General features: G+C 40.0%; 1 protein-coding gene and 1 pseudogene across 1 annotated transcript; one reads left to right on the top strand and one right to left on the bottom strand.

Moving 5' to 3' along the window:
* The window catches only part of LOC147434282 (uncharacterized), a 35702-nt pseudogene extending 20430 nt beyond the window's left edge, over positions 1-15272 (bottom strand).
* Positions 15273-22721: 7449 nt separating this feature from the next.
* LOC147434281 (rust resistance kinase Lr10-like) lies at positions 22722-25067 on the top strand. Its single transcript, XM_086490834.1, has 2 exons — positions 22722-23777; positions 23856-25067. Exons 1-2 carry the CDS (start codon positions 22862-22864, stop codon positions 24974-24976), a joined length of 2037 nt encoding a protein of 678 aa, XP_086346960.1. The 5' UTR covers positions 22722-22861; the 3' UTR covers positions 24977-25067.
* Positions 25068-26872: the final 1805 nt, after the last annotated feature.

The following is a 26872-nucleotide window of genomic DNA, read 5'->3' as shown; positions in this document are numbered from 1 at the left end:
GCGAATAGATGGAATGGAACTCTTACTTGATCTAGCTCATCTTTGGCTAGAATCCATGGTTCTTTAGGAAGCACAATCTTCGCATTGGGGGCTGTCCGTGGAGTGGCAGAGGTATGGAGAGGCCTCAAGGCCCTCAAATCCTCCCTAGCCCCCAAAGAGTCCCTTTTTCTCGTAGTGTGGTCCCATAGGGTGTGAGAAACGTTCTTGAATATGTACACGGGATCCAAGAGGTGTTGTATTTTTAAGTCCTTCCAATATGGTACCCTTAAAAAGATGGAGTATCTTGACATCCCTCTTGGTGTAGTAGACGGGGAAGGATCATTGTTGTAATTCTCTTCTCAAATGATTTCCCACTTTGCCATTGTAAGCTTTAGTGGCATCCTCTCATTTGTTGGAGCCCTTTATTTGGTATGACTTTGGGGGATGAAATGATGGTTGTTTGGATAGATTACCTGTGCAAGGCATCTAGCCGCTCCGACACCAAAGATGGCCGACAAGTGGGACATTCATAGTGACCCGAAGTGGATAACCCTACACTCATGCATATCATAATGTTAGAGAAACGCTTCAAACTAGAAATGGTAAAAGGAGGGAAGAAATAGGTCCACGTACTAGAAATCTCTCCAAGGCCAAGATAGTCGTGCATAGTCTACATGAGGATACCCTTGATAGTGGCATCTCTCCTCTCCTTTGGAAGGACACATCGGTGACGGGGATACCCTTCCATAACTCCTTCAACTCCTCAATGAGGGGCTTGAGGTAGACATCAATATTAACCAATTCATACTTTCCTGGCACAAGAAAAGACAGGAGTATATTGCCCTTCTTGGTAGTCTCCCATGGTGGAATGTTGTAGTTGATAATCACCACGGGCCAAGTGCTCCATGATGTGGACTTGGTGCCGAAGGGATTGACAGCTTCAATTGGCAACCCAAGCCTCAAGTGCCAAGGCTCTAGCCCCGACTTGGGCCAATGAGTCTCGATGTGCCTCCATGAAGGAGAATTGGCGGGGCCCACACATCATCCAAATATTTGAGTGATGGTTGGCATGCCATGTGAGAAGCTCCACTGTAAATCTGCTTTTGAACATGTGCTGAATTCAAGGCACAAGGGGAAAATGTCTCAATACCTTGCGGGGTAGTTGTGCCCCACTCACCTTGATTTTGTAGCATGCTTGTGGTAGCATGTGCATTCTCATTGTGGTAGAGAATGCAATCATTCATGCATGGATGCGCTCATACTCCATGCCAAGGGCGATGACATATGACCTCGCACGTCGACAACCCTGGGGCATGTGATGATTTTTGGGGAGCATTTTTCCCACCAAGCCTCTTGGTCCCTTGTTGAGATAAGTCTAGAAGCAATTATTACACATTTCTCTTTGATAGACCATCTCTTTTTGGACCATATTGAGATGCAACCATCTCTCCTTTTGGTCCCTTTTTGAGATAGGTCTAGGCACATATCTATATTCTAACTCTTGTTCCCATTTTATCTTCCCATATTAAATGATCAGTTTAACATGAGAAAATCATTTGGTAAAGCTAGATATTATATTTTTTGACAAGTTCTCACAACCATTTTTGCTTACGCGAGATAGGTTAATGATAGGGTCAGAGCCTTTGGATTAGAAGGAGGTGGGTTCAAGCGAGTCTTACCATACATCGAGCAAACTTTACCAAGCATTACAAAATCGAGCGAGACTTCTTGCAAATAGAGAGAGAGAGAGAGAGAGAGAGAGAGAGAGAGAGAGAGAGAGAAGAGAGAGAGAGAGAGAGAGAGAGAGAGAGAGAGAGAGAGGGAGTTCTAAAAAGTTTTTGCAAGCACCATATTTTTAAAAAACAAGGACACTATAAGACATCTTCAACTTAACGAACAAAAAAAACGTCATTTCAGCAAAATCATTGTTGTATTGCAACATTGGATTGCATCACATGCAAAATGGCATATCGCTATCATGTAGAGAGCGGACGACAAACTTTTATGATGATGAATCACACTAGTCATCAATTAAGACATGTATTTTATGTGGCTTGTTGAGAGGAGGTATATTTTTTATGTGACTCAAAAATCAATACAATATCTAAGTACCTCATTGCCTACATATGTGGAATTGAGCTATGATGACTACCCTCAGATAGATGATGACATTCCACTCATGTCTTAGATTCCCTATGATTCAACTGTTGGTTCATTGATGTATGCCACAATAGCTACGTGTCTAGGTATTGCCCAAGTAGTTGGTGTGGTTAGTCAGTGCATGTCTAACTTGGGCAAGCAACATTGGGATGTTGTGAGAGGTATTCTTGGATACTTGGGAGGGACTTCATAGTTACTCCAATACTTGAGAGGTATTCTCATATACTTGCAAGGGACTTTAGAGGTATTCTTGTATACTTGGGAGGGAATTCACAGTTGTCCCTATGATATGTGACTCTAGGATATGTGCGTGCATGGATATGCAGATTTGTATACTCAGGGTCCATAGACTTCAAGAAGTCTACTAGTGGCTAAGTGTTCATAGTTATAGGTGGACTCATTTCTTGGGCATCACATTTACCATGTGTTTCTTTGAGCTTTACAAAGGCTGAATATATGGTTGTCATCAAGGCAACCAAAGAGCCCTTATGGCTCTCACAACTAGTTGGAGATCTTGGTATGGTTGTTGATGCTTTTATGCCACATTGTGATAGCCAGAGGACCATAATGTTGGCATGAAATCCCGTCTTCCATGCAAAGGCAAAGCACATTATGGTGAGGTATCCTTTCATCCAAGAGGAGATTAATCAAAATACAATTTATATGGATATTTACATGAAATTTCAATAAAATACAATTTACATAGATATTTGCATGTGATACAAAAATATAGCACATAATATCACTTTAAATGTTTAATACAAACTATCCATGCATATAAATGCAAGTTAAAGGACACACATATCTAGCTTGTCAACATACATACTAATGATATCCTTGTTGACCTACTCACTAAGTCATTAGCTTCACAACGGTTTTCACATTGCAAGTTGTTGATGGGTATGGCTTGAATTTTCCTGTACTTTGTCCACTTTAAAGGAACAATGTTTTGAAGTGTGAGATTGTTGGGTTAAAGGTCACTGTGCATGGATGCTCATGTTGGGTCACTTGTATGTACCTTAATGGGTTCACTATGAGTAAAACTACGATATCACATGCATTCAAGGCATGTTTGTAAAACCCCTTATCTATGAATCTTTTTAGAAATATAATGCACCCTTTTCTTTTAAAATCTGTAGGTTTTTTTCAAGTTTGAAAAAATAGTATCCTTCTGTGTATATATTTCCGTAAGCTTTAGGAACTTTAAATACCCTTCTGTTGAACTCATGTGATAGCTTACATTTTTTTAGATGACCAACCTATTCATTATCCATTTATAAAATAAACATACTTACTACAACATATTGAGTTGTGTGAGTACTGTCCCACTATATATTGTGTATCTCCTTCTTTGTGCTTGCTCTCTGCATGTGTGCTCTTTGATCCCATCAGTTAATGCTCACATCAACTTGATAGATGGATTGCCTTAGTGCAAGGTAGTCAATAGAGTGCTTCCATGGTCATAGATTGCTAAGAAATGCTAATGGGTTTGTCCAAGACAACTCCATCCTGCGGTTCATTTCTTCATGGCCAATGTGGAAAGGAATGTGCAAAGGAGTAACCAAATTTCCCTCAAACTTTGTTGCAATCTTGAATCTCTTCTCTTGTCTAGATGTTGTCACCTCAAACTTGCACATCATGCTCTCTTGTTGTTGCTTGTACCAAAACTGACATTAAATGACTTTCCCTTCTTTTGATAGACTTTAGGCGTCATGATGATAATTGGATAATTTCTTCATCTATGGACCAAATATGAGGCATATTTAGATTTTGTGGTGATTATGCAATATGTACGTTTCTTCTCCTACACACAGGTTTTTTTGGGTCCTTCATGCACACTCCTTGCAATTTTGGCTGAGGGTTAGCGCATGCCTATTGTTTTTCAAACTTACCATGCACTTTGTGCTACATTCACATCTTCTCATCTCTTTGACAAGGAAACCTTCTATGGGCTTTCAATGGAAAATTTATTGCGTCCATGTACCTGATCTTGCAATCTACACCTTGCTTCCTCATATCTTCAGCTTCAAGATTTTACCTTTACATAACTACCAATCAAAGAACATTTCCATAATAATCTTTTGGAGCTCCATTCTCAAGTTCCCTTTGTGAAGCTGCATGATAGTGCACAAGCCTCTACCTCTTCATACCTCCATGGTGAGGTTCTTCATGTACCCAATAGAAAGAATTTCATGAGCTCCAATCACGTCCATGCCTTTCTCACCTTGACAAGAAACATACATACGTCTTTCAAGCTAGGCACACTTAGGGTGCTTCCAAAGAGACTTCTCCCTTCTTAAGAAGCCTTCAAGGTGTCACATGTGGAAGCTCCATCTAACTCCACATCATTTGCCCATCCTCTTGAGCAAACCTCGATGAGCCCCACCCCATTTGATGAGCTCAATATGAGCTAGAAATAAGCACATTGATGCTTTTCACATCCATGCCAATAAGCATGCACCTCCTCACACACTCCCTGCACAATAGTAAGAGCTATGGGATCTCTAATCCCATCGCATAGAAGCCCTTGAAGGACTTGAGCATTCTTGCAATTTTCTCAACACCAAGTTAGAGGGAAAACTACACAAAATACCTTCCAAATCATTCTTGGCAGCTTTATCTACCACATCCTCTAGTGATGCAATCTTTCAACTCTTGATGGAAGTTTCTTTACTCCTTTCTAACCTTCAATTTTGAAAATCTCCATCCATTGTTGATGATGTCCAATTCAAAATTTCCACAACAATAGCCTCTCTCAAATGCAAACCACAAACGATAAAGAGTGTGCTAATTTTGATAATAAAATAGGTATCAAATGATTAATTAAATATAAAGTCAAAAAATCCTATTTACCTAAGTAAACATCAATGATAAGAGCCCACCTTAGCTTTGATGCCATATTAAGAGTTCCTAATGGGTTTAGCATGGTGCAAATAATTTACCTAAGTAAGCATCAATGGTAAGAGCCCACCTTAGCTCGGATACCATATTAAGAATTCCTAATGGGTTTGGCATGGTACAAATTGTTGGAAATGGGGTTGCAAGGAAACACACAAAGCTTGGAGAAGATGAATAAGCTCAAGGCACACAACAAAGAGAGAGTATTGCTTAGTACACAATGGAAAGATAAGTTATCCCTATCATGATGGGCATATATACAATGCACAAGGGAAAGAACTTCCTACTATAGGAAAAAATGCCATGGCGGTCCTAAGTGTGTTCACACACATCACTACCACATAAATACGGTAAAAAATCTCCCTTGGGAGTGATGTGGTGAACAAGAGCTGGCACATGGTGTATAGGGAAGTGCATGCCCTAAGGACATGATTAATCCATAAAGGCAAGTAAGCCCAAAGCTTTGCAAAAAGATTTGAACTTCTCACGAGGCAATGCCTTTGTGAAAAGATCTGCAAGGTTGTTCTATGCCAACACATAAGCCAAGCTGATCTCTCTTGTTGAGAGTCTCTCTCTCTCTAACATAGTGTTAATGCACTTCAATGTGCTTCATGCGAGCATGAAATGTTGGGTTCCTTACAACTCCGTGCAATGTGCTCTGACTGTCAGTGTAGATGATGTTGGCAGTGTCTTGTCCAACACCCAAATAGCCCCATAAGGCGTCTGAGCCATACACACTCAACCGTAGCCATGAAGACTACCTTGTAATCAGCCTCACAACTAGAAGTGGTGGCCATAGTAGGTTGCTTCTTGCTCAACCCTGATATGCATGAACTGTCAAGCATGGAATAAAAACCACTCATGGACACTTGAGTGTCATAACAACCAGCCCAATCTAAGTCCAAAAAAGCATGTAAATCTAGCAGCAATGACCCCCCCTTGGGATAAAACAACCCAAGATGTAAAGTGCCACTCAAGTAGTGAAAGATCCTATTGACAACCTACCAATGCTTAGACCCTAGGCTATGCATAAATCTACTGGCCTATGAAATTGCAGTATGAATATTAGGCCTTGTATTGCATACATAAATAAGGCATCCAACAACACTCTAATAAAGAGTGACATCCAATAAGAACACCAACATCATGAAGACTCAATGTCAAACATGTTTCAATGGGAGCAACAATAGGTTTGTAGTCCTCAAGTCCAAAGTTACATAGTAATGATTCTATGTAGCTTGTTTGACACAAGAAGATACCACCATCACACTGCTTAAATTGTATGCCCAAGTAATGATGCAATATCCCCAAGTCTTTCACCTTGAAAGCAGCAAAATCAGTTTTAAATTCAACAATATGTTTCTCATTTGGGCCACTAATCAATAAATCATCCACATATAGAACCACAATGAGAAATAGACCACCCTCACTCTTTATATACAAAGTGCTTTATGTTGAACTCTTACAAAATCCTTGCTTAAATAAATGAGTGTCATCTTTCTCATATCAAGCACAAGGAGACTGCTATGACCCATACAAAGCTTTCTTACATTTGCACACTTTATCTTCTTGTCTTTTCTTGATAAAACCACAAGGATGTGGTACATACACTTTCTCAAATATATCACCATTCAAGAAAGTAGTAACAATGTCTGATTGATGTACATTCCATCTAAAATGAGTTGCCCAATGCACATAGAAAATGCACAGTAGTCATATGAAAAGTAGAGTCCAAAGTCTCTCCATAATCTTTGCCTTTTTGTTGTGCATAACCTTTTGCAACAAGTCAAGCCTTAGAACGATCAATCTCACCATCTGGCTTACGTTTCAACTTGTAAACCCACTTTGTACCGATGGCTTTTTTGACAAGATGTGTCATTTTCTATAAGTGCATCATATTCTAATTGCATGGTAGCCATCCAATTTTCTGAATTCTGTGCTTCATCAAAAGATAGAGGTTCCTCCACATCACATAAACTAGAAACAGCTAAAGCATAGCAATCTGGCACATAAGATGCATAGCAAGAACCTAAACAAGTATGATTAGACATAGGTGCATCCAATTTATTGTCATGCAAAGTATGTACTAGCCATTTTGGAATACCTCTAGCCTCCCAATTCTTAGCCCTTTCCTCATCATTTGCACCATGTACATCTGCATCAGTAATAGGCTGATCTATAACATTTTTAGAAACCCCCATAGGCTGTACATGTGCCTCATTTGAATTTACATTAAAATTTCCACTAGCAAAAAGAGGCAACAAACTGCCATAAATGTCTTGTGAGCTCACAATACTGTCTTTAGTACATGATAACAAAAGGTTAAACAATCTTCCACAAACACATCTCATGACAAATGTATTTGGTTTGTGGATGGTATGATCTATAATCTTTGCTTTCGGCACTGTAACCAACAAAAATGCATTTAACAGCCTTATCATTCAATTTTTTGTGTTGCGTTTGTGGCACCAAAGCATAAGCTAAACAACCAAAAACATGCATGTGATCAATAGATGGATTCTTGTCATACCATGCTTCATAAGGAGTCATGGACTACAAAGCTTTTGTAGGACAGATGTTAAGTACATAAGTAGCATACATGACAGTCCCAAGCCAAAACAAATGTGGCAAAGCTTGACTCTTGGCCATACATCATGCCATCTCAATAGGTGACTGGTTTTTTCTTTCATCAACACCATTTTGCTGAGGTGTATACAAAACTATACAGTAATGTTTTATCCCACAATTAGCAGCAAATGCATTAGCTAGAAATTCATTAAACTTATGAGACATATACTCCCCCCCTCGATCTGAACAGAGGGTTCCCATAGTACATTTAGAGACATTTTCAGCCATAGCCAAAATTTAATTAAAGCACAAGAACACTTTGGACTTAGCCTTAAGTGGATACACCCATGCATGCCTAGATTATTCATAAATGGAAGTCACAAAGTATAGGTAATTTCCTAAGGACGGAGTTTGCATAGGCTTGCAAACATCACTCTACAACTTGCAACATGCATGTAGCCCTTACTAAATCATCCTTTGGAACCTTTGAACGTTGCATCTTACCTAAAACACAGCCTTCACAAACGTGCTTCAAAGGAGCTTCAAGAGGCGACAAAGAAGCAACCATATCTGATTTTTGCAACCATAACAAACTGGCAAAATTTAGATGCCCAAAACGTGCATGCAATAAGGTCGGATTCACTAAGGCTGACCCCCCTCAAAAGGAATCTATATGCAATTAGGAAAATTACATCACATGGACGATCAACTTACCAAGCCCTTGTATGATTAACACAAATTTAAGAAGGCTTAATCCTCCTCAATTGCCAATCAACAGCTTAAACAAATTGTTTGTTGCCACCAATTGATTCTATCCATGCTTGCAAGGTCATTCAATCACTTGGATTGAGAGGCTCTGTGCAGATTGAGAGGGGAAGAGTAATTAGAGACTAATTAGTGAAACAAACGAAAGCTTTTTGGATAAAAGAGGGCAAAAGTGTATCTTTTGTGGCTTTGCTCTTATGGAAATTTTGATGGTTTTGTTGGCTTTAAAAGGGGGGTAAAACACCTGCTCAAGGTACTCTTGGTGTGCAGGGTCAAGAAGCCGATTACTACTGAGAAAATGCAGTGCGCACGATGACGTGATTTTTAAATTCTCTTTCTCACTTTCATGCTTGTGCTCAAAATAGAAGTAGTTGCTTTTCGCTTAAACTCTCCCTTTCAGCCTACACCTCCCCATTGTGGATATGGCAAGTGTGCTCTCCAAATCAGCCTCTTAGGTCTTGCTCCCACTTTAGGTGTCCAACCCCCCTGTTTTGCATAGCTCTCGAGAGACTCTTGAGACCCAAAAGTTGACGTGAAAATTGATTCTCTATCATTTTCTAAAGATTGCACATTAATTTGATGTCGTTTAATCCCTTTTCCTTATTTAAAGGAGCTTCTTGGGCCATTAAATAATCATTTCAAGGTCATTTTTAGGTCATTTGATTCTCAAAACAATCTGTAAGAATCCCTAGAATTATTTCTAATGGCTTTTGAATCTTTTAAGGTTCATTTAATTCTATTAGCCTTGCCTTGACCATTCTAATTAAGTTTGTATCCCATTTACGTGTGCTCACGTACAAATATTGACATCTCTCACTCTAGCGAGAGAGAGACATATTTTCCTTGCAATACTTCTAGTTTTAATTCAGAAAAAATAATATGACATTTAAAATACTCCAGAGAATTTGATATAATACCATAATTCCACTTTGGTGACATTACCCCACCCTTATATCATAGTGGTCTATGAGCTTACTAACGGAGGAAGATTGACATCTTGCATTGGATCCACTTTTTGCACTAACCACCTTTCCACAATTAGATTGATAATATATTGGGTGCTTGAGAGAGTAAATTTTCCGCAAGCGTGCTTCAATTGTACAAAATAGTACTTATGAAACATTATGTTAACGTAAACTTGAAATGAAGACAATACATGAAAGAAAAGAAAAAGAATGACTTCATTAATTATTTATGTTTATACATTGAGGTCTTGTGCATTACCCAATCCATGAGTATGATTATATGTATCAATCAAGGATTGACAATCCGTAAGTTGATTTGCCATCATCCATTGAGCTTCTTCAAAAGGATAGTTCTTAAACTTAAGTAAATACTTATGCAAATTCTTACCAATTTGGAGGAGGTTGTCGACATGTCGTAGGATGATTTTGGATTGAAGTATTTCATCTTCCTCATCAAATTTGGGTGGACATTCATGTATAGAATTTGTGGGAGGAATCCCTTTAAATAGTTTAAGTAGGCTAACATGGAAAGCATTATGTATCTTCTAGGGAGTTTTAGCCAATAACTCATTTTATTTATGGCATTCTAAATTTGAAAGGGTCCATAATAACATCTAGCTAGCTTAGTGTAATACTATTGATCAGTGGTTAAGTCACCTTGCCAGTTTGAATGGGTCCATAATAGCATCTAGCTAGCTTAGTGCAATACTATTGATCACTAGTTAACTCACCTTGCTAATTTTTGCTCAAAGTATGTTGTAATTGAGCCTTTGGGAATTTGAGTAAAACCCAATCATCATCTTGAATGTGGTACCACGTCAATGGTTATCTGCTACTAGCTTTTGCTTAAGCTGAGAATATTGCATGACATCTTCTATCTTTTGAAAGGCACTTTGAAGATCATGTACATACTTGTTAGCCACAAAGATTTTATCATGTGCTCTCAATAAAGGAGGAACTTTTGATCTTCCTTCAACAATCTCAAATGGAGACTTTTCCATACAAGTACGCATCATATTATTGTATACATTTTCTACTAAAAGAAGCTACTTTTTTCACTATTTTCTTTCGTCAATCTCATTGACATAATTATTTGACAAGGTCTAAAACCGTGGAGTTAGCAATTGCACTTTACCCATCTGTTTGAGGGTGACAGGCAGAAGAGACATTCAACTTAGTACCTAAATTTTCAAACAATCCTTTCCAAAAGAGACTGGTCATTCTAGGGTCTCTATTTCACTCCAGCCCTCAATTTCAAGGTTGACCACTGACTACTCTTATTTTTGCTTTCTAAAAGAAACCTTAGTGTTGCGTTGGGTTAGGGAGACTTTCATTGTTTTCAGTGCAGTGCATGATGGAGACTTGTTTTAAATGTTTATTTCACTTCCATTTCATATCCTTACATGTCTTGACTTTTTTTGCATTCTATTGTTTTAGAATATTAAAATGAAACTTCACTTGTATATAATTCTAGTAAATTCTATGGATACACACACACATAAATATTAATGAGTTTTTTTAATTTCACACTTCATTTCAAAGCCTCGCATGGCTTTACTTTTCTTCATTCTATAACTTAATTCTAGTCAATATTCAGGAAAGTCTCGTTTATTAAGCGGCTGTCAACTGAGTTTCCTTCCCACAAAGAAGCGAACCAAAAATACTAGCATAAATTTAAAAATTGCAGAATTTTTGAATTATTTTTCTCACATATTTCACCAATTTTTCTTCCCTTTATCATGGTTTGCAACCAGGTAGTCTCCATTTTCAACCGGCTCAAGGCTAAGTTGAGGCAATCATTTCTTGAACATGGATTCTACTTAAACTCAACCTAATGATTTTATCACGTTCTAATTATTTTAGAAACCCATCGTGATTCTTTCACTTCTTGAAATTCATTTGAAAGGTGTCTTTCCTTTACATTTTGAGTGCCATAAAAAAATTTTCCCCATGTGTTTCTGAGATTTGGACATACCTTCTATGTCATAAATGATACTTTGACCTCGATGCTCAAATTTCAAAAGCTAGATGCATGTATTTGTGTGTGTGTGTGTGTGTGTGTGTGTGTGTGTGTGTGTGTGTGTGTGAGAGAGAGAGAGAGAGAGAGAGAGAGAGAGAGAGAGAGAGAGAGAGACCCATTTCATCAATGTGTGTGAATATAAGAAACAAAGTCGACGTGCCATTCCCCGAGGTGTTGGCGCATTGCATGAAGGCTTTCCGCATTGCATTAATGAAGTACATTGAGCTCGCCAATTTAGCAATAGGAGTCCAACAATTTGTCATGGATGTCCTGCACGCATTATGTGTGTGTGTGTGTGTGTGTGTGTATGTGTATGTGTGTGTGTGTGTGTGTGTGTGTGTGAGAGAGAGAGAGAGAGAGAGAGAGAGAGAGAGAGAGAGAGAGAGAGAGAATGCATGTATAAGTGAGTGAGAGAGAGAGCACCATTCACTACAGCTGTGTGAGTGAGTGTGTGTGTGTGTCTATGAGAGAGAGAGAGAGAGAGAGAGAGAGAGAGAGAGAGAGAGAGAGAGAGAGAACACTAAGATCTCCTTGGCTAGAGAGTGAGTGAGTGAGTGAGTGAGAGAGAGAGCACCATTCACTATAGCTGTGTGAGTGAGTGTGTGTGTGTGTGTCTAAGAGAGAGAGAGAGAGAGAGAGAGAGAGAGAGAGAGAGAGAGGGTAAGAGGGATCTCACACCGACATTAGAGAGAGGGCAGGGAGAATAAGCATTGGTTTTACAATCAAAAATCGACAAAGCGACAATTGACAAAATCCACAAGCAGGAATCAAAAATAAAAAATCAACATCGACATCTACAAAATTGAGAATTGACAAAATTGAGAATTAATGCAATTTGGAAAGTTCAATCCAGCATATCCAAGGCAGAAGATGTGCAAGCCCTAGCTAGGAGCAAACCTCAACAAACGGCAAAAGTGGATGATGAGAGGGAATTCCGACAATTCTCATCTATTTTTGAAGGTTTTTATACTAGATTTCTTTGAGCTTTGTCAGTGCTCTCGCCTTTGGGTTGACTCGGAATTCAAAGGTGAATCTCAAAATTTGTAAGTGGGACTGCACTAAATCTAGGTTTTCTCGAGTGTATAAAGGCAAATTAAAATTTTTGAGAAATCTCAAAATTTTGTGAGGGGGGTTACACTAAATCGAGTTAAGGCATAGTGATTTCTCCTAAAAACTTAGAAAACTTGCATATGAGAAATTTTAGGGACAACTTGATTATATTTGAAGGCTTTTTCACCCAATTTCTCTATACTTTGTAGGTTTCCTCACCTTCAAATCTATAATTTAGAGACAAATTTCAAAATCTGCAGGTGGGATTACACGAAATTGAGGATTTTTCAAGCATTTGGCTATACCATACTTTTTTTAAAACATTTAGAGGCAAATTTACTATATTTGAAGGTTTTTGCACTAAACTTCTCTGCACTTTGAGATTCTCTAAACATTAATTTATGTTCTCTAATCTTTGTGGTTCTTTTTTTAATGCTCTTAAGAGCTTGATTTGAATTTACTTTAAAAGAATACATGCAGACCTTGGCATATCCTTTGCACAAGTGTCTCCAACCAATACAACATATGCACATTGTGACCCAAAACATACCCGAACATTTTTGCAAGTACACTATATTTCTATCAAGGACCTATCTTCTTCTTCTCGGCAAGCATCTTCCTCCTACTTGATAAAAGACACTTGCAATTAGAGATAAATCTCAAAAAAATTAGATGGGATTATCCTAAACCTAAGTTATTTCCTCCAATCATTGGGGGTGTCCTAACATTCAAATTAAATCTTACAAGTGTGTGGCTCTTCCTAGAGAGAGAGAGAGAGAGAGAGAGAGAGAGAGAGAGAGAGAGAGAGAGACCCTTTTCTTGGCACCCAATCCACTCTCTTTATTTCTTTGACTTGGTCTCCCCCCCGCCCCCACGCCCTCTCCTTATGTCATGTGGCAAGGGCCTCCAAGGTGCATTAGATATAGGTGGAATTATACTAAACCTAGGTTTTTCTTAAGCACTATGGCACACAATATATTTTTGCTATTATTCAATAGTCTATTATCTATACTCTTTATGATGGAGTTATGGTCAATTTACCTCTCATTTACCACCCATGTGTACATTACTAGGTTCTTAGAAAAAAGTTCATCTTGAGTGCTCATAGATGGGCAAGAAAAGGGAGATGCAAGGCGGAGAGCTAGTAGCTATGTTTGGTAACATTGGGACATAGGGAAGAATGACATTGCCACAAACATTGTCGAGTTTTCATACAAAAGCTAGCGGCACAAATAAAATAAAGGTGGTGGGCAATACACATCTTGTCACTCTTGTCAAGCGTAACCAAGCAGTATTTAAGCTTGAAATTAATAGTCTATTGCCTATCAATCTTAGAGAGAGAGAGAGAGAGAGAAGAAGAAAAATAAGTAGTAGTGGAAGAAGAAGAGGGTTTCAACGTACCTGGACACTATCCCAACCAACCTTAAGGATCTATCCTGTGAGGAGTGTTGAACTCAAGACATGTTAAGAGAGAGAGAGAGAGAGAGAGAGAGAGAGAGAGAGAGAGAGACTCACATGGCGTTCGTAGCCTTGCCGTATCTTCTTCATTATAGCATTTTTTTTCATCTCTTGCACAGCTTCAGCCTTTTGCATACGAGCCGCCATGAAGTCAAGGAGAAAGTCATCTTTGGTGCATTGTACTTTTGTCTTCTTGATACAATCCCAGGCTTACAAGCCCCTAATGAGGGCCCTTGCTTGAATAGCCTTGCGACTCAACTCGTACTTGCGGTCCACATCTTCAAATTGCTCTACGCACGTAATCTATCTCTTTTGTAGACTTTGGAATGGGGTCTGAAGAAGCACCAGTCACCCTCCCTCCCACTCTATGTGGAATCTCTACCCTGAGTCCTCCATGTTGCTTTCAAAGGTGGTCCACCATACATTGCGGCTTGTCCATCCGCGTATTTCTACTTGGGCAATCCAGGTCTGCTTGGCACATCCGGACGAGCTTCCCATCAACATAAATCTTTGCATATGGCCGAGATGACTTCACTAGACTCGGCTCTCCACACCTGTATAAAAGAACATACCTGCATAACTCTAGAAATGGTAAGCAACCCTCGTTAATCCAAATATAAACCCGGGCATGCCCAAGACTAAATGTAGACCCGGGTCAGAGAGGGACTCACAGGACCGTTGCTCAATGCTTGAGAGGTTTTGTCCTTTGTTCCCTTGGATGTAGACCCTGAACTGGCCCCTTTTACTTCAAGAAGCTTTCTCTTACTGCCTTTGGCTTCTTTTGCGGTGGCAATTACAGCATTTCGCTTGGACTTCTCTTGCAGTTGAAGCTTTCCCTTTCCCTTTTCACTCGCCACCTTGGATTGTTTCTCTACATCACGACCCTTCAAGTGGAAAATTGAGGGCTTTTGAACCACATTTGAACCTTTCTCCTTGGGCTTCACAAGACCCTTCTTTGCTTCAAAATCCTTCATTGGGACCTTCTCCTTGGGCTTCACAAGGGGCCTCTTCACATCAGAACGCTTTGTTTGGACCTTCTCTTTAGGCTTCACAAGCAGCCTCTTCCCATTCGGGCCTTCATCAACCTTCGTGTTTAACCTCTGCCCACAAGCAAAACCTTGGGATCAACCCACCTTATAAAGAGAAGCCATGAAATGCAACCTTTTAGCACCACGGACTTGACAGATAAACCCAGCCAATCCCGGTATGGCATGAAAACTCGGGCAAGCCCGATGTGCAAACATGGGCCCAACATGTAAATACAGGCAAACCCGAGTTGGAGAAGATGAAAATACCTACATCCCTCCCTTTGTCGCCAACTCCACAACAGCGGGATCCTCATGTGGCATTTGAGACCCGTCCTCGTCCGGAGGTATGGCTGTCTTCTTGCCCTTCTCAACACATCGCATAAAGAGCAGCAGTAAGAGCGCACCCCAATGGCCATGATTAGGCGTAAACCCGGACATACCTTCATTTTATTGGAAGTGGACTCATGCAATAATTGGACCTCTGTCTCCTTCTTAGCACCCTACAGTAATCAGAAACAGATTTCAGTGAGCACTCCCATGAACATGCCTCTGCGCAAGTGTAAACCCAGACATACCTGATTTTGACGGATAGTGGCCTCGATGTCATCTCCAGCAACCCTATCCTCACGAAACTTAGATCTTTTTTCGGATTGCACCAAGCTTTGAGCTCGCGTGTTTCTTTGTTGTGCACGAGGTCGCTTCTCACCCTTACCCCCCTTGACAAGGAGCTTCCTTGGGTTCTTTTTCATAGGAGGAGTGGGAGGGGGATCATCCTCCTCCCTTTCCTTGGACACCACCACCTCCGTCGTGACCTGCAATGTATTTTGTGAAGGGTGAGAATCCCATGCCCACCTCGTGCCCTAAACCCAGGCTAATTGAGCAGCACCCTAAACCCTTACCCAATGTTCACTATTCGGCATGCCTGCCTCCCCTCCTTGTAAGGAAATGTCCTCCTCCTCCTGGATCGCCAAAGGCCAAGCCTTGATAGCAACACCATGCCCATGAACCCCTCCCCGTTACCTACGGTCGGGCTTTGCTTCTCCCACTGCGGGTTCCTCCTTTTGCAACCTTAGAGGGTGCGTGGAATAAGCACCCCGCATGTCGCCACCCTTCCCCTTCCTTGTCATCTTTCCACCCTCCATGTGCAGCCGCACTCCGCCTTCGGCAACAACCTCCCACCCCCTGGCCCTACCTTGTGCCCTGCTTATAACCCCACTTTGAGCAAGGGAGCCCTGAGAAGAGGAGATGAGGAGAAGAGCTGGCAAGCGCCTTAGAGCGTTAGAAAGAGAGGCAGAAAGAGCGAGACTAAATGCTGGCCCCATCCCCGAGGGTACAAGGTACTAACTAAGATACAAACCTCGAGGAGCAAGTAGCCGTCCCTTACATCCCCTAATGATGTCCAGACACGTGAACGCGGACCGCCCCACCTCGTCCATCGTGGCTTGCCCTCCACGTCGGCACTCCGCAGGCCCTGACGTGCCCGGGTTTACATCTTACAGCGGGCAACCCCGCCCCCCCCACCGCCATGCGGCTCGCCACGTGTCCGGCCTAGATTCCCTTGCTCCCTGTGCCCCACTTGCACACCCTCGATGCCATCAAACGAGCTTGTCACCACCCAAGGCAAATAGTCCCGAAGTTAGTGTTGTGTTGGGTTAGGCAGACTTTCATTGTTTTCAGTGCCATGATGGAGACTTACCTTAAATGTTATTTTCATTTTAAATTATTAAATAAATCTTCATTTTTCAACTTTCATTTCACATCCTTACACGGCTTGCCTTCACTTGCATTCTATTCTTTTAGAATGCTAAAGTTAAGCTTCACCTTGCATAATTCTAGTAAATTCTATAGTACATATACATACATACACATTTATTTATTTTACACATACACATATACACACACACACATATATATATATATATACACACACACACACATATACACTAAATGAGCAAACTATGGTAAACGGGAAAAAAAATGGTGAAATATGTGAGAACTTAGTTCAAAAATCTTGCAAATTCGACTATTATTTCTAGTTTGCTTCTTTGCAGGGAGGAAACTCAGTCCCTTAATAAAAGAGATATTCATGAACAATGCTTTACCTTATATAATTCTAGTTAAACTCAACCTATTGATTTTATCATTTTCTTGTTATTTTAGAAAGCCACCGTAACCCTTTTACTTGTTTCAATATGAAAATGGGTCCCTTTATATGAAACCTCAGGTGACTATTTCTTTTTAAGTTTTCCCACCAAGTGGTGGGGATTTTAGATAGATGAAAGAAAAAAATACAATATTTTTGCTCCTTACCAAACCAGGTAAAAGAGTAGGGCCAATCGAACCACGAGAGAAACATAGGCTAATAAAGGGCGCCACCCTACAGCCACGTGAACACACAGAAACTCGAACAGGTCCAACCAGCTTCTTTCGGTGAGCTACTGCACTCCAAGGAGGAGCCCGGTTGTCGCCAAGCCCAGGAGAAAAAAAAAATACCATTCACTGAGAGAGAACGTCAGATCCAAAGCCAACCAAGGCAACCGAGAGCCCCAAACCCTAGAGCGAGGACCCACACTAGTGAGGCTCGCGCCGGTGGACAGGGAAGCTCATATGACTTTCTTTCCTTTCTTTGTTGGCACTGCCTGCTTGCTTGCAGGGAGTGATATAGGTGTGGTGCCTATGAAATGTTGTACACAACTTTTAGGCTTTTTGAAGCTATTATAAGATGTTGCTTTTCAACGTCCCTTTGGAGCCACGCTTGTAATAAAGATAGCAGTTGCAAGTAAACAACTAATTAATTTATCGACAGCAGCAACAACGCAACGAGCCTCAAGCAAAGACAACAAGATATGCTACTACAACTCTCTCTCCCCATTGGCACGTTAGTGACGGCCTTATTCTAGAATGCCAACATGAGCCTTCACCTTGTTTTTCTTAATGATGAGGGTAATTATGAAGTTTTGATTTGGATTGATTTCAATGAACTCAGAAAAAAAGAGTATTTGATATGGATTAAATTATTTTTCTTAGTTTCTTAAAAGAAGCATCACAAAGCACATGATAAAATTTGAGTACATTTCTTAGTTTCTTTTGGAAATACTCTTCATTTTAAATTTCTTTCAAAATTCAATGTAGCTACTCACACTTTAAAGTTTCTTTGGAAATTACACACATTTTGAGTTTCTTAAGAGAGAGACAGAATATTTTGAGTGATTATAAATATAATTTAAGATGTTTATTTCTTTTAATCTATCTGAAGATGGGCCAATTGAATTTTTAATGCTAATGTTGTGTTGCCTCTTTCCAAATACACACTTTTCTTTTTCTAGGTTTATAGAAAATAAACAAGTAAAACAATCAAAGAATGATAAAATAATTTGCATACAGATATCTAAAGTTTTTCAAGTGCTTTATAGCATTTAATGCATGTGGTGTTAATTAGTAATCAAAATTATATTTCTACATTGCACCCGGTTTGGTGAAGAGCAGGATAGTTTACTTTTTCTTTCTCTTCATCTATCTACAACCCCCACCAGTTGGTGGGGGTACTTGAAAAAAAAAGATTTACAAATCTCAAAGATCTTCTCGAAAACGAGAAAAGCTGAAGAAAAGCCAAAAAACGTGAGCGAACATATATGCAAGAAACGTAAGCAAGCGTATGTATGCAAAAACATGAGCGTGCAAAAAACAGAGCATGCAAAAAATTGTAAGTTGAGAAACCGTAAGCTTGATGCAAAAAAACGTGAGAAAAATCGTAAACTTTTATGCAAAAAACGTGAGCAAATTCACAAGCAGGTAGATTTCAGCAGGTTCTGAGCAAGTAGGGCGCTCTCTCTCTCTCTCTCTCTCTCTCTCTCTCTCTCTCTCTCTCCTCTTCCTTAATCTTTCTCTTCCCCCCCCCCCCCCCCCCCCCCCCCCCCCCCCCCCCTCTCTCTCTCTCATTTCCTTTTTTCTATCTCTCTTCATCCTCTCTCTCTATCACTATCTCTTTTTATTTACTTCTCTCTCCCTCCCCGTTTCTCTCCTATTTCTCTCTATCCGTATCTCTCTTTTATTTCCTATTTCTCTCTAGCTCCCCCCCCCCCCCTCCCCCCCCTCTCTTTCTCTATCTACTAACATAATATGGCGGAAGCACTAACCCTTTACATGTGTCCGGATATCCGAGCTTGAACTTTTTTTTTGGGGGGGGGGGGGGGGAGAGAGAGAGAGAGAGAGAGAGAGAGAGAGAATGATTTGAGCCTCTTTGTGCAAGTGCCCAGCGCAGACGTCTGACAACTGAGCCCGCAAACTGCCCCCCCCCCCCCCCCCCCCCCCCCCCACACTTTGTCGCAAATCTCTCTCTCTCTCTCTCTCTCTCTCTCTCTCTCTCTCTCTTCGTCCGTCTCCGCCCTTCGACCTGTGCGGTGGCTAGCTGCCAACCCGTCTCCGCCCTTCGACCTGTGCGATGGCTCTCTCTCTTGGGATAGTTTCCTACGAGGTTAAGACTCTCTTCTTCTTCTTCTTCTTCTTCTTCTTCTCTCTCTCTCTCTAAACCTGCAGAGCTTCCGGCAACACCTTCGTTTCGATAGCGCTGCTGCATTTGATAAGCTTAATTAAGGTTTTAGTTTGCCTTCGTTTTGAGCTTAATTAAGTTTCTGAGATGAAGCTCTATATTGTTTTCAGCTTTCCAAATTCCTGTGGAGCCAAGTCCTCCAAAGCAGAGGTAGAGAGAGAGAGAGAGAGAGAGAGAGAGAGCGAGTTGGATCCTTGCAGATTTTGAACTTTTTTCTTGGAAGATTTATCAGCCAGTAAGCTCTCTCGCTCTCCCATGGCAATTTTTCATCCCCTTGCTCTCCATCTTCTGTTCGTCCAAACTCCGTGGCCACCCATCTCCCTCCCTCTAGACCTCATGGCGGCAGTGTTCGGGAAAAATCATTTTTCTGAACATATGAAATATCTTTCTTTGAATTTGCCCTCAGGAAATTTTAGAAAATTAGGTTTATTTTTGGGTTTTTATACTCTTTTTTTCTATTTTGGGGTGGAATTTTTCCTTTTCCCCTTGCCCTTAACTTGCATTTTTGAAATTGAAAACGACATGATATTAAGCTGAGACACATTTTTCCTAAACACTGCATGGAAGCCCTCCCCCAACTCTGACCTCAAAATTTATGATGCCTTATCTGTCTTTAACCTCAAAAACAAAAAGAATATGGATAAATTTAAAAATTGCATATTACTTTTGAAAGTTACTTTAAAAATAGAACAAAAACAAGAAAATTAGTTTGTAAAGGGAAAAAAAAAGAATTTAGATAGAAGTAAATCTAAAAAGTAAAAAAATCTATTTCGATAAGAAATTAGTTTGTAAATTAAAAATTGCATATATTGTTACTTCAAAAAAGGAAAAAATATATATTTTGATGTAAAATGAAAAAAGAAATAATATAGATAGAAGTAAAAGAAGAGAGTAAAATGAAGGAAATTGGTGAAATAGAAAAATTAAGGAAAATTTCTCAATGCAAAAAAACATTAAAATTAAAAAATATATCGATAAATACTAAACAATTATTAAAAGTAAACTCATTGACAACATAGTCTGCTATCTACTAACATAATATGGCGGAAGTAGTAACCCTTTATGTGTGTGTGTGTGTGTGTGTGTGTGTGTGTGTGTGTGTGTGTCTGTGAGACAGTGGACACAAACACACATGTAGTTTGAGCATTGAGGTCGCCGAGCTCATTTACTCGAATGAGAGGTGAAGGTCAGCTTTGCAGAGATGCAAAAGTATGCAAAAGTTAAGTTTTTTTTTCTTCAAAAGGTTCAAAGCTTCCAATGCATGACACGTGGAGCTCCTCTCCTTCCTCAAAAATTTTAAGCTACATTATATATAGTATAGAAGTTACAAATCTCTTGCCTCTTGTAGTAGGGATTACATGATTCTCTTGTTGAAGTAGATATATATGCAATGAGCTTCGAGAAGTGTAGTACTAAGTTGCGCAAACTTGGGTATTGATTTTGTCAAGGTCATGAGATATGAAAGTTATAATGAGATTCGATGCTTATTTGCAAATATGACTTACGAATAAAAATAAAAACATCATAGAATAACTTTAGGTAAGATAGTGTAAGCACCGTAATACATGCATATCAAAAAGGTTTTATAGAACGAAGATAGAAAGAATTCGCACTAATATGATTAGTGCTTAGTACCAAATAGTCAGGTAGTAGTAAGTGCACTGGACCTAAATTTGTTACTTCTAACTAGCAACTACATAGTTACTCTATAGTAATTCATTGGATTTAGGATTTGTTATTTCTAACTAGCAAGTTAACATGGCTACTATATAGTAATTGTGTTGGACGTAGGATTTGCTACTTTTAACTAGCAACTCTACATAGTTGCTATATAGTAATTGAATTAGATCAAAGATGGACTTGAAAGTTGTTAGTTCAATCTAGCAATTATTGACTATACAAAACTATGACCTTGCTAGTTCAATGTAGCAAAAAGCTCTTTAATTCCTACTTCAACTTAAACAAGGTGAAGAGACATAAAGGCCTGCTAAGTTAAGGGATGAATGAGATTTTATAAGAAAAATAAATTTCAATGATTGCCTCTAATCACATTAAATTTTTATTGTGTTTTAATATAAAATTATATTATTTAGTATACATATATAATCACAAATGGTTTATACATGAGAAAAGGCCCCCCTTAAATAATGAGGTGAAAGATGCACATTGCACATTATCAATTGAAAACAAAATAAAAAGAAAATTAATATATATATAAAATTATTCATTATGCATATACAAGCTAAATTCAGAAGAGTTGATGGAAAAAATCTCGTACTCTTTTTTCCACCTCTCTCTTCATTCACAAGGGACGGAAGTAGCTCTGTAAAATTTATTCTGTAAGATTTTGACGTCCAATGAGTTATAGTGTAGTGGTAGTGTTGTTGAGTACATAGATGTTGGATTCAATTCAATCACACCGATCCACGTTTTGTGCTGAAAAATGGACGATAGAACTGCTCTTCTGAGAGAGAGAAGGCTCGCTTATTTTTTGTGGGTCTAGAGAAGTATAATTTCTTTTGTGCCAATGGACAGCCTCCATGGTGAAGGCACATTCTGTTTTGAATGTCTTTCATCGACTCTGATGAACCCAACCATAATTTCGAATGGTTTATATATCGAAAAAAGCAACACTTAATTAATAAGGTGAAAGGTGCACATTACATATTATTATTTGAAAACAAAATAAAATTAAAAGTAATAAAATAAAAAAACACATCAAAAATTAAAAAAAGAATATATTAATGTTATCATTAAAAAAGATAGATTTAATAAGCATAGAGAATAATAAATCAATTTAATAATTCAATAAAATAAATCTTGATGAAATCTTTAAATAAATAGACTATGTACAAGTGAGTATAAATTAAAAAAATTAAATCAATACTTCTCGTTATATATGGATCAAACTCCTATGGACTCTTTAATCTTTTGTTTTTTAGTCTTTTTCAGCATGCAAAAAAAATGAACTCAGTTTTGGAAAATAGCATTTGAAAGAAAATGCTTTCTTTCTCTTCAATTTTTGAAAGGGACACATCTAAAGCAAACAAATTCGAAGGACCTTCACCCATATGGATACTAAGGGTTTTAGCAAGACAAAAATATAAGGAACCCAAAACTAATTTCTATACGGTAACATGTCAAAAGCTCCTGCTGAGGATGAGACCTGTTCAAACGGACTGCACCGTCACGGAAAGTTGACGAATGAGGATGAGGAGGAGAAGAAGAACAGTAAGAGAAATGAAACATCCCTTTCTTCTTGCTTCTTCATTGCAGCTGCTGATTATGCCCCTCATCACCCCCTACACATGGTCGTGATGGGCTCACGATGATCTGCAGGCTCTCAGAGAAATCATGACCTGGGTCGGCCTTGCAGTTGGAAAAAGATGGGTGCAATGTTGAGTTTGATGCGGATTGTGTCATGCAGCTTCTGGTGTATGATTTGATTGTGGTGTCCATCGGGTTCCTACGATCATCTTTCGACGCACACATGGGCTGTCCTTTCCGTGGACCAGGCTGCAAGGCATTGAAGGCTATGGTGACCTTGATTATCCTTGTGAGGTTGTCCTTGCCTAGTAGCACTGGCCTCACATGCCCATTATCATGCTCTACCATCTCAGCTTTACCATATCCCTTTGGCGTGACCCCGGGGTGTGGCTCCCCGGGCTTCCTCTTGGATTGCTCCTTTTCACCCCCTCAATGGAACATCACAACAGGCGGGTACACTGCTAGCTATTACATCGTAAGCATTACCTCTAATCCAAATTACAGCAACCCACATACGGGCAGCTATGGTTATGGTGGCACCGTTCTCTTGGATACACGGCCCAAGACCAATTACACCTGCCAACTTCTGGAGGCCTCTTCATCCGCCACAAATAACTTCATCTCATCAGACTTGTACGCCTTTCAAGATGCGGACCTTACCTACTATCAGGACAGCTACTTGTTTTTCAACTGCAGTGTCACAGATGGAATGCAGCCGCCAACCTCGGGTGTCTTGACCAACTTCTCCTCATCCTGCATCAAATACTTAGAGTTCTGCAACTTCTCTTCTACCGGGTCTTGCTTGGAATACATTCCAGACCAGAAACTTCAACTGTCGCCTTTTGAAAGCGTCTATGGCTGTGAGTTTCGCACCAGATTTGTCATCCCACCTGGAAATGACAATGTCTCCACATGGATACCATATACCCAGTTTGCATGGGGACCAGTCAGAGATGCAGACAGCTGCAGCGCTTGTCAGAGCACAGGTGGTACTTGCGGTTATGACACGCAAGACAAGAGATTTCTGTGCTACTGTGGCAACAAAACAAATCAGACGGATTGCAAGTCAGGTAGAAGCTCAACTTGAGAAGTTTCTGAATATAATGGTCTTTTGTTGTATGTAGCTGAGTTTTTCTCCATTTACACAGGAAATATGAAAGCAATTGCTGTAGGTGTATCTGTTGCTGCCATCTCTCTCCTGGTTTTAGTGGGCATTGCCTTCCACTATCGCCATAGGTATGGAGTATTTGCAAATCGAAAGCTTCGAAAGCTCCTCAAATTGGACGGTGTAAATGAAAATGCATTGGAAATTCCCTATTCAGCCTTGTCAGCAGCAACACAGTCTTTTAGGACAAAGATCGGGCAAGGAGCATCTGGACAGGTGTACAGAGGTCTGCTTTGTGATGGAAACGAGGTGGCGGTGAAGGTTTTGCTCTCTTCGATGGTTCATACTGATGAGCAGTTCTTGAATGAGCTGGCTACCATCGGTAACATACATCACATGAACATTGCACGACTGGTCGGGTATTGCTTTAACAAAACAAGGAGAATACTGGTGTATGAGTATGTAAGCAATGGTTCTCTAGACAAATATCTCTTTGCAACAGGAGAAGAACCAGGTATACCGGTTCTGAATTGGAAGCAGCGATTCAAGATAGCGCTAGGCATCGCTCAAGGGTTGTCGTATATGCATGAAGAGTGCAGAAAGTGTATCATTCACTGTGATATCAAGCCGCAGAACATCTTGTTAGATGGTACGTATTGTCCCAAAATAGCGGACTTTGGCCTGGCACGGCTCTTGAAGAGGGAGGAGAGCAAGGTCTACACACATGCTAGGGGTACACCAGGTTATGTCGCACCAGAGTTCTGGTCGATGGGATTCGGCCACTTAAGTGCCAAGTTTGATGTCTACAGTTTTGGCATGGTATTGCTAGAGATTGTAAGAGGAAGGAGAGCGTTGCAGGAGTTCAATCCATACTCTAATGAAGAGGCTGATTTGAATTCATTTGTCTCAGTATGGATTGATGAGAGGATCCAACATGATGTCGATGTCGAGCAAGCACGGATGAGTACTCAGGTGGCTTTGTGGTGCATTCAAGAGGATGCTTCCATGAGGCCAACCATGAGCAGTGTTGTGCAGTATCTTCAAGGGACAGCCACAGTTCCCGACGACCCACCGATGCCATTCAGAGCTGTAAATCAAAGTAAACTCTCCTCAGAGTTCCTTCTCAAGTCTTATAATGGTTCATATAGTTGTCCCAGCACGTGAGCATTTGTTACAACCCGTTTTGTTTGGATCTTCAAATATATGAACAAGGGTTGTTTGTACATTTTTGTCAAGATCTTTTGGCCATTGTTGATGAGCGTGGGAAATGTTAATGATGTTGAAGCCATACACACAAGAAAATGGTCTAATGGTGTATGTTTCAGTACGTAGAAACAAAATACTTGAAGCAGACCTGCATGTTGAAGGTCGCCTTTTAGTTGCATGTATGTATATATGTTCAAAACAAGAATAAAAGTTCAGAGAGTAATTTAAAGCGAGTTTTGTAGTCATAAATAGCAGCATTTCTTGCACATAGTGCAGTGTCCACTTAGGGTGTTACCTCTCAATGTGTTATTAGAGCGCATGTTCTGTATATATTGGTTGTTCCGAGAACTACAGTAACAATTTATTGAAGGTTTTTATTGTTCCATGGTTGGTTTCATGTATGTTTGTGGTTGGAGAGGATGCATGAAAAATGTTATGTAGTTTTATGAATTGTTTGTGATCGCAAATGTAGATCTGAGCTGTTTGACTCGTCATTCTGGCTGCAGCCCTCAATTCTTGTCCTATGCACAAATATTTGTAGTGATATGATGGAAAAAAAGAGGATTGTAACATTGTATAATTTCAAGTAGATTGCTTCTCTAATTTAAAGGCATCAGAATTGTCGTTGTAAAACTCCATTTAATTAATAATCAGTCTTGGTTACTGGTGTATCTAATGCAATGTTAATTGACAGAATTGCAACGATTGCTTGCTATTGCAACGTCCAGGAGCTACATCGACAAGCAAAGTGATAACTGAATTAGCTGCTGGACAGTATAATTACCCTGAATGTATCGACATATTGTTGTGCTATCCCAAAGATTTGACACGTACAAGAGATCTAGATCTTACAATGAACCAAATCATGCATGATACGAAGACCTCCATCTTTGACATATGTCAGTCAACATACCGAAGCAACCCTATAGTAGAGCTAGAGGAATGGATCCTCAAAGACAAAGACAATGTGCGGGATGCGGTGATATCATTGGCAAACGTCAAAAATGTCATATCTAAACACGTCCCGGATGGTAAGAGTGAAAGAGAGGCAATGGTCATCTAGTAGTGGTGGTGTCACGTGCACATCTAACCCTATGTACATGTGGACAAGTTACTTCATGTCCAGGGTTCAGGTCAAGCTTAGGAAGTGTTCTTGCACCTTTGTGAGCCTGTGCGCAAGCCGTGCATGTCCAAGCACTTAAGAGTAGTTGCATTTTCTCTGGTTGCACACAGCATGATCATCAGCATTACCATCAGAATCCATGAGGAGCATTTGACAGTGCACAGAATCTATTTTCCCTATTTTAGCCATTTTTCACTTATTATTAAGAAGTGACTTTGTTGGGAAACTGGGTAGGGCAATTTGACTCGGGCAATATATAAGAAAAGCTAGCGCTACCACTTCTCAGCAAGACCTGTCACAAACTGGTGACGTGGCTGCCCTATACACACACACTCTTGTCCCAAGAAAGATGGTTGAAATGCTGACGTGGCACCACCGTACGGAACCCCGGAAATCACGGAAGGCTGTACGGACAGATGACGTGGCAACAACATATGGAATTGCTGCTTTTTCCTACGCAATTGCGAGACTGATTTCTACGCGAGAGAGAGAGAGAGAGAGAGAGAGAGAGAGAGAGAGAGAGCTTTTGGAAAAATTACTTTATTATTGAGTTGCTTTATTTACCAAGCAATGGCTTGAGAGACGATTGCTTTATTTTGCAAGGCTTTTTAATTGGCAGCTTATGGGACTCTGCTTTTGGCATCCCTTGCAAACCTTTAAAAGTGTCGCTTGGGCTCCCACTTCTCAGAGCATCTGGACGCAGAGTCTGAGAGTGAGTGTAAGAGACTTGA

Source organism: Adiantum capillus-veneris, chromosome 19, assembly GCF_014529385.1.
Source record: "Adiantum capillus-veneris isolate H3 chromosome 19, ASM1452938v2, whole genome shotgun sequence".
Taxonomy (NCBI): domain Eukaryota; kingdom Viridiplantae; phylum Streptophyta; class Polypodiopsida; order Polypodiales; family Pteridaceae; genus Adiantum; species Adiantum capillus-veneris.
This window is presented reverse-complemented; position numbering and strand designations above follow the sequence as displayed.

Coding starts and splice junctions, on each gene's coding strand:
- LOC147434281 (XM_086490834.1), top strand. CDS start 22,862: ATGCAGCTTCTGGTGTATGATTTGATTGTGGTGTCCATCGGGTTCCTA. Junction 23,778..23,855: donor TCAGACGGATTGCAAGTCAG/GTAGAAGCTCAA, acceptor CCATTTACACAG/GAAATATGAAAGCAATTGCT.